General features: G+C 34.8%; 1 protein-coding gene across 1 annotated transcript in view; it reads right to left on the reverse strand.

Annotated features, from left to right (window-relative positions):
• SMS (spermine synthase) overlaps positions 1 to 9,279 on the reverse strand; it is a 36,662-nt gene that overhangs the window by 4,857 nt on the left and 22,526 nt on the right. Inside the window, exons 5-9 of the mRNA XM_015814421.1 lie at positions 7,672 to 7,847; positions 6,347 to 6,501; positions 5,412 to 5,501; positions 3,804 to 3,918; positions 2,884 to 2,963 (exon numbers count right to left, since the gene is read on the reverse strand). Of these exons, the coding sequence (XP_015669907.1) occupies positions 2,884 to 2,963; positions 3,804 to 3,918; positions 5,412 to 5,501; positions 6,347 to 6,501; positions 7,672 to 7,847 (616 nt within the window). The remainder of the gene's footprint in view (positions 1 to 2,883; positions 2,964 to 3,803; positions 3,919 to 5,411; positions 5,502 to 6,346; positions 6,502 to 7,671; positions 7,848 to 9,279) is intronic.

The raw sequence follows: 9,279 nt of genomic DNA on the forward strand, positions 1-9,279 counted from the left end.
TCTTCATTAAACTAGACATACCCAATTCCAGCAGCCGTTCCTTATATGCTTTAGCCTCCAGTCCCCTAATCATCTTTGTTGCTCTTCTCTGTACTCTTTCTAGAGTCTCAGCATCTTTTTTACATCGTGGTGACCAAAACTGGATGCAGTATTCCAAGTGTGGCCTTACCAAGGCATTGTAAAGTGGTATTAACACTTCGCGTGATCTTGATTCTATCCCTGTTAATGCAGCCTAGCACTGTGTTGGCCTTTTTGGCAGCTGCAGCACACTGCTGGCTCATATTTAGGTGATTGTCCACTAGGACTCCGAGGTCCCTCCCACAGTTACTACTATTGAGCAAGGTACCCCCTATACTATACCTGTACAATGTAGAACCTTACTTTTTTCACCACTGAATTTCATTTTGTTAAATAGATAGATCTTGAATAGTAACTTCCAGAATATTTAATTTTCTACTTGAATTCCTACACATACAAAGGAATAGATTCTCATCTCATACTTTGGAATGTGAATCTCAGCAGCCATTATGGAACTATAGGACTCGATGAGCAAAACAGTTAAGTTATCTCATCACAAAGCCAAGTTCTCTTCAATGATTTTTTTCTAAGAAAAAAAATGTCCAAAAATATTATCTTTACTAGCAATTGTTCTGAAAGAAGGCCTGTTTTATTTATTTATTTATTTACCCTGCTTTAATGTATACAATAAAATAAAAACAACTTATAAAAAGTTATAAAATTCAAGTAAGCCAGTTTAGTTTAAGTTCTGGCACCAGAAATCAGGCCTCCTTCAGGTACAAAAACCGGCTGAGTAACTTTGGGACAGACACTTCCTCTCAGTCCAACCCACCTCATGGGGGTACTGTTGTGGGAAAACAGGAAGCAGGAGTTCTAGGTGTGTTCATCCCCTTGATTTTACCAAATGTAACAAGATGGGATAATAATATAACTATGTGGTATAAAACATTAAACTATACTTTTATAATTGTAGTTCTATGCATTTTCAGATTTTTTTAAAATTTAGACATTTTCACAACACTGAAAATTAAAAACTTTGAGAACCACAGAGCATATTTAAACCTTAATAAAGGTGATATAAATAACAGCTTGACAAAATTGTGTATTTTTATTACATCAAGCATATTTGTAATCTAATAAATATTCAAGATTTTAAAGACTATCATTCTGTGAAAAAAGCTAATACTGCCTCACAGAGTCTTATCGGATTACATCACTCACAACTTAAGTTAAATGTACCATATAGTTCTAATCTCTAAATTTGTTAGCTGACATTTTTATAATAAAATGGAGTGATAAAACTCCATCTAGTGGTCATATTCAATAATGGCGTAAAATAGTATTCAGGCACCAGTAAATAGCTACCCAATTTTATACACTAAGCCAGAGTTGTAGTATGTGGTTATAGTTAAGCACAATAAAAACAATAAAATCACAACAAAGTATAAGCCAGAGCACATCAGGACAATATAATGCTTAATTTTAAAATTTTAGTTAATCTCAGAACAACCATAATGTAATTGGTATATAATTAATTTAAAAAATGAGTCAATTACATTTTTAGCAAAAACTATGAATTTTTATGTCTCCTAGTGCTATGTTACTTATCCTGGTGCTTTTTAAACTAAAAGACTTTGTTTTCAATGATTAATAAAAATGGAGAAATGTTTATATTATTGGAGACTAATGGAATTAGTAGTTCTGCACACCATAGTTTTAAAAAATCTGATAAATGCCATCAGTGTGATGCATAGTTAAGGCAATGGAAGACCAGATTCTCAATAAGTGACATTAGGTCAGTCACTTGCTTAGCCCAACCCACCACAGTGGGTTATTTTTGGGGGGGGGAGGAGGAGGAAATCTTAAGCTGCTGAAATAAAGGCAGAATATAAATCAAATAGATTACATATATAATAAAACTTTTCTTCTTAATTGGGGTTCTTGACACTTATGAGTAACTTAAAATTACAGTAGAAGTAATCATAATCAATTTGTCTCCACATTTCAGAGGCATAAAAGAGTGTAACCTGAAACATAATTAATCAAAAGCTCTGGAAAGACTGGGTGAAGATTGATTTGGCTAATGGATATGTCAAGCTGGGACTTGGATGGCAGCAATGAGAGAAGGAGGGTAGATGACGCAAAGACTTGGAAAAATCAATGATTTTGGAATTTGGTTCTGCCAAAATGTAGCTGGCTCAAAACAGTTTTGCAAAATTTCCAGAATGCAATGATTCTCTTCTAGGTTCGAGGCAGTTTGGTGTAGTGGTTAAGGCATAAGGCTAGAAATTGGAAGATCTGAGTTCTAGTTCTGCCTTAGGCATGAAGCCAACAGGGTGACATTGGACCAGTCACTCTGTCTCAGCCTCTGGGAAGAAAGTAACAGAAAGCCATTTCTGAAATCTTGCCAAGAAAACTGCAGGGACCTCTCTAGGTAGTCACCAGGAGTCAACACTGGCACAAACAAACGAATAAATCATGGCAGAACATTTGTCTCATACATATTCCAACATTTAAAGTAGGATACCTCTGTCTACCTTTACTTTAACCAAAGAGAAAAACTTATGATCCCTGTGGAAGAAATGCAATTAAGTAAGACTGGCAAATGTTCTATTAAAAGTGTGGCTCCCAGGATTTTTCCATTTCAAGAGAATCTTAGCTTCTGATGGAACTCACCTTAACAAAACCCCACCTATTCCTGATTCACTCATTTCTGAAGGAGAACATGCAAACTTAATACTAGGCTTTGGTATTACCCTTTGCTCCAAACATACCCTAACATACCTGTCTACAAAGCCATCTAAACAAGGTTGTTTTTAAAATTCCCTATAGTTACATTATCTACAACAATTCCACCTGTCATACCTGGGTGAAATATTTTCCATCAGGTTTCAAGACTCTCATTGAAAGGTCCAGAATCATTCGTAGAAACTCCCATGTGGAATCTAAATTTAAACGTACTAATTGTTTAATTAGAAATTAAATAATTCATAAATGTTAAGTGATGAGAACAACTACAATTTGCAACATCAGTGGATTCATGTTTGATTTATAGGATGCTCTGTAAATAAAAAGGCAAAGCATGGAACTTCCTTTAAACATTTTTTATAAATATAGGACAATTATTTAGAAAACCATTTCCAGCACTGCAGAACAATCTATCAATGATCTGTAATTGTGAGGGCCAATTATTTTTTCTCCATTTTCCTCCACACCCCTAATATGCACACCCTATAAAACTATACTTCACGTACACACTTACCTGTTCTATCTCTCTCTATTCTTCAGATATATAGCAAGTTACTCAACTACAAAAGAGATTTTCAGAAGAAATGATTGACAATAAACCTGTAAGGGAATGCATAACAGCATCCTGCAAAGGAATGCAATATCATCCCACCCAAGATTTGGATGGCTCCAATCCTGCTAGCCTTTTGTAAGACATTAAGGATCTGGCTGTTCCCCAGATGTTTGGACCAGACGGTTAGTCACGTTCAGCTGGTTAATGCTGCCTGTTTTGAATTGGCCTTTATTTTTAATTTTCGGCACTACACTTGGTTTGTTGATTTAATCCTTGCACATGCCCACTGTTGTGAGATGTCTGATCCTTCAGATTTTCCACTAGAACCTATGGAGGCTGAAGTAAGTCTATAGAAAGTAGATCTGCATGAATAGACAATTCTCTTCTCTATTTTAAGCTCCCCACCTATTCAGACAAATGCCCAAAGGTATTATGTTTTATTTGAAAATAAAGCAGAAATATAATGAAAGTTTTAAAAAATAACCTTCTTCTGGAGATGTAGAGATTGGAACAGCTGTCAAGTCATTAATTACATAATCAAACATTCTTTCTTCTTTGGCATATCTCTTCAGGACTGGGATACAATCTTCTATTAATACCTAAAAAAATAGTAACATTTTGTCTACTTAACATAATGTCCATAAGGTGACTAACTAGCACTTTCAGTAGTAGTCATGATGAATGAAGTAGCCCAAATCAATTCAACTGTACTGTCACCCAAGAAATAATGAACTAGTATCTATATAAGGCCTCTTATAGATCTACATTGTTCAGAGACTGCCATTTGTCCTCTATAACCAAGACAGCTCAAGTTAGAAATTGAACATGGTATTTTTTGCATGCAAAACATGTGCACTAATATTGATCTAGGGATCTTTTGCTGGAGTTTGAACTGAGAAATCATGATGTCAGCACCATTTTTTTTTTACTTCCATAATTCACAGAAAGAGTGACCCAAAATACAGGACTTTGGAACAGAGGGGCAGCTACACTCTGCTCGGCTACTCAAAAGGGGAATGAGCACAATCCTTTCTTTAAACAGCATTCTACTCTCCTATTATTAGCATGACTTGTCTTCTTTGTTGTGTCAACTGTTCAACATCTGCTTTTTTTGCATCTGAACAATCTTGTATCACTGTAATACTGATTGGTTTGCCATTTCTTTCTTCCATGGATTGTATTTAATCTGGTAAGTCTCTGCTCTGCACATTGTAAGAGTTTATATAGTCTCAATAGTATCATTGGGATCACAAGCTCCTTTTACCATTACTGGTACAGTAATGATCCATGAAGCCAACAATAAGTAGACAAGAGCAAAGATTTTCGTCTTCTCTTTGCTGCTTTCTAATGGTCCTATAAAAAAACTTCCTATTCAAAATCCCAATTTGCTCTATGAGGAATTCCTGGATCTGCTTCAGATTTCACACTGATGGAATACAGAGCATGCAAAGGTAGCAGATTCCTTCTGTCTATACCATGCCAGTCCAGAACTTTGCCCACAGTAAAATATATTTTTGTTCATGCACATATCTAATACATTTCAGCTCCAATTTTATTCGTTATGCTAAATAAAGTTATAGAACTTATTTGTGTTGAGAGCCATAAATAATGATAGATAAGAATATACTCTATTATTAGTAGTACGGTAAGACATCATCTATGTTTCAATCAAGACATTATTCCCTATTCCAAAAATATTTCACATTTATTTATTATTCACTCATTTACAAGATTTAAAAGTGACTGATGTTGAACAGCATACAATTCCCTTTGCTCCCCCACAACAAAGGGGCAATTGAAACCAAACCAAAAAACCTAGTGGTTTCAAAATGTTAAATCTCCTGCATATTTAAAATAGTATTGGCTGTATTAAATAGAGTTAGCTCTATATTAAGGTCATCCTGCAATTATATACAATACCATTCCCTCACATCAATAGTATTGATAATAGAATATATACACTGATAAAATTGGCTTTAGATATTAAAAGTGAAGAGAGTATAACAGAAATAATTGAACTTATTTCTATGTACTTTGTAGAAACAAATACTTTTATGAGAAAACAATACAATGCTATAAATAAAATATATACCTGATAGCATTCTCCTTTTAGATTGTCCAAGACATCTCCACATGTTTTACGCATGTATTTTCGACACCCGTCAATCACCATTTGGTCAATGTTTTTGATACTAATAAGAATGAAATAACTCATTTTGTTGTTATTAACATTCTTCATAATGGTCTTTGTTTCTGCCTTGAAAAGCCTAAATTGTTTAATGAACAGACTACTAAAACATTAATAAGTTGACAGTTTTTCTGGAGCCAAATAGATTAATTGAAAACATTCTTAGAAACGCACATTTATTTATTATAATTTTTTGACATATGACCTGATATTAATCAGCGTATTTTATCCAATTATATCATCTATCCTTAGAACTGAGCCACTTGCAGATAAAACTGCCACCCCGTAGATTCCCTCCTTGCCAGCTAGAGTAAAGCAGGGGTCCCCAACCCCCGGGCCATGACCTAATACCAGTCTACGGAAGCAGCGGGTGAGCACGAGCTCACCCGCTGCTTGCATGGAACCATCCCCTCTCCCCTCTGCTACTAGTCTGCAAAGCTGGAAAGTTTGGGGACCACTGGAGTGAAGCAACCCTTAGCTGCCTGAACAAAACTCTATTATAATGTATCTGTTACATAATATTTAGACCAGATGTATGTTACATAATATTTAGACCAGATGTATCTGTTACATAATATTTAGACCATCTTACACAATTTTTTTGTATGATCATCAGAAATTCTTAAGTACAACAATTTTAAAAGTAGCAAGAAATCTTCAATTGAATTATAAAATGCTATACAATTTGGACCAGATTTAAGATAGGCAATAGCCAAAGTTTTAAATAATGCTCTAAGGAATCAAGATAAATAATAAACCAATAATCTATGTTCCAAATAGAATGAGATGAAGACTTTTGTTTTTGTATTGTTGACTACAGGCTCATATCAAAAGGATATCTCTACCATGGTGACCATCTTTGGTTTCATTTTGACAATTTCATACAATATTCCTCCATCACCACCTCCAAGAATGAGCACTTCTTTGTTGGTGTAATCTTCCTTTCCACTGCCCATTATAGCTTTTGTATATGCTAAGTCACTTTCTGCCAGATCTTAAAAGGCAGAAAAACAAACGTATGAATATAAACAAACATAAAAATACAACCTTTTCAATAACAATAACCATGTTGATACTTATATCTAATTAGTTAGCTGACAAATGATACTATATAATGGATATTATATATATATATATATATATATATGTAGTGTTACATTCATCCTTTAGAAATTAGCAAACTTCTAAAGATAACTTTATAACTACAGGTAGTCCTCGAGTTACGACCTCAGTTAATTTCTGTTGCTAAGTGAGACATTTGTTAAGTAAATTTTGCCCCATTTTATGATCTTTCTTGCCACAGTTGTTATGTGAATCACTGTAGTTGTTAAGTTAGTAACACAGCTGTTAAGTGTATCTGGCTTCCACATTGACTTTGCTTGTCAGAAGTTCGCAAAAGATGATCACATGACCCCAGGCCACTACAACTATCATAAATATGAAGCAGGTGTCAAGCACCTGAATTTTGATCACATTACCATAGGGATGCTGCAATGGCCATAAGTGTGAAAAACTATCATAAGTCATTTTTTTCAATGTCGTTAAGTTCAAACAGTCACTAAACAAACTGTTTTAAGTCAAGGACTACCTGTAATCAATAGAAATTTGAAAGAGGGGGTAGATCTTGTGCAACTGTCAAGATGTGATGTTTTGCCTACTGGGCAGAATGTTGCCTAGTAGGCAGAAAGGTATTGATTTATGTCAGTTGAACCACATGAATTCAAAGCTATTTGTTTCCTGCAACCTCATACTACACCGGCTAAAACCCTTTTCTGTCACCAAGAGAAATTTGTTCATACAATTCAGTCAGCCATCATATCTCAGATAAGAATGTTACATTATTTTATAATCTTAATACAGTAAGATCAATAAAGAGTAATTGTATATCACTGCAATTATATTTATATTTTATTTCATATCATCCAAGAAAAAAGATGACAAGCATCTAATAATCCTTTCCTTCATGACTTAAAATTGATAAAATATCAATTAATTCTTACATAGAATAAATGTTTCGCAATTTAAGAAAAATAATCCTAGAAATAAACAATTCCAAGCCCTTAATAAGCCATGGGTTATGGCTTGTAGTCTCGCAATTAGAAACTTTGTCCAGCCTGATTCAATAGCAAATGAATGTAGTTTATTTTCAACTGATAATACTCACTAACATCCCCACTGAGGATAAGAATATTTCCAAATTGTTTTGAGTGTAAAATTTTAATATTCTGATAAGCTGATTCTTCATCATATATAACTTCATCTATGTCATATTCCACCAATCGCCCATCTGCTGTAGGCCAGTATCTATCAATGGCATCCCCTCTCATAATGACTGGCAAGCTGAAAGGGGGGGGGAGAGGTAAGAGAGAGAGAGAGAGAGAGAGAGAGAGAGAGAGAGAGAGAGAGAGAGAGAGAGAGANTATGAATAGACAAGCAGAATACCTGTTTTTAAACTAATAAATTTAATAAATTAATAAATTTAGTATATTAGTGCTGGAAATTAGGAAATAGTAAAGAAAATGTACTACTAAAACTTTTTACATTCCAAATTTACATTTAATTCTAAAATATAAACATATATTAAATTCTCTTCAGAAATCTATTTTCTAATTTCCAGCATATTTCTAGTTTTTTGCATGTATGTAAACATATATTAACTAATAATGAGACATTCGTGCACAATATGACTTCACAAGACTATATGTGTACATATAAACTAATATTTCTTTAGCCGGGATTAGATTGCCAGTGAATTCTATGTATGTTTGTTCTGAGTGCTATTAATATTACAATGTAAAAAAGATAGGAAATTAAAAATTAAATGGATCATGTTTTCTTGATCAAGGATAATGGTAAAGAAAAAAAATCTTATTTTTACTTAATTCTAATTAAAATTATCATACACATTCATAATAATATATTCGATAAAAAATTAAGGCACTGAAAAGAAGCCTCTGGCAGAATTTCTTTATATCCTTGATTAAAGAAGTTTCATGCAAACTTAAGGACTTTAAAAAGAAAATTGTTCATTTTTGAATAAGCAGCAAAAAGGGTGACGACATATTTATTTTGGAAATTTATAAACAAATTAATAGGGACATGAAAGAATATTTCCTGTGGGTTGTTTAAAAATTTACAGAAATATATATGAAGATTTTGAAATGGACTGCAAGAAATTCTCCTATAGCATGGCAGTCAGATTCAGGAGGGGAGAGAAAGGGAAGGTCGCCGAGCAAGGAATGGCCTGGTTGGGGGGGTCCTGAAGTAAGTGGGTGCAGGGTGCGTGGGGTAGCTCCACTCCCTCTCCCACCTGCCTCGCCTCGTTGTGGCAGCAGTGGCACGATGCGCCGTGTGGCCTCCTGCTGCAAGCGGCCGCAGAAGTAGGCCGGCAGCCATGCGGGCTCCTGCTGGATGGGGCTGTTGGTGCCGCTGCCACGAGGTGAGGCAGGTGTCACGAAAAATATAAGACATCCCCCAAAATAAGACCTAATGCCTCTTTTGGAGGCAAAAATAATATAAGACCGGGTCTTACTTTCGGGAAACACAGTACTATAAAATTGGATTTAAAAGAGGCTCGCAGAAAAGAGCTCTCGGAAGACCTACGGTCAAGAATTGTTGACTTGCATGAAGCTGGAAAGGGTTACAAAAGTATCTCCAAAAGCCTTGATGTTCATGTGTCCACGGTAAGACAGACTGTCTACAAATGGAGAAAGTTTAGCACTGTTGCTACTCTCCCTAGGCGTGGTCGTCCTGTAAAAATGACTGCAAGAGC

The sequence above is a fragment of the Protobothrops mucrosquamatus genome, unplaced genomic scaffold (assembly GCF_001527695.2).
Source record: "Protobothrops mucrosquamatus isolate PMUCROS unplaced genomic scaffold, P.Mucros_1.0 scaffold250, whole genome shotgun sequence".
NCBI lineage: Eukaryota > Metazoa > Chordata > Lepidosauria > Squamata > Viperidae > Protobothrops > Protobothrops mucrosquamatus.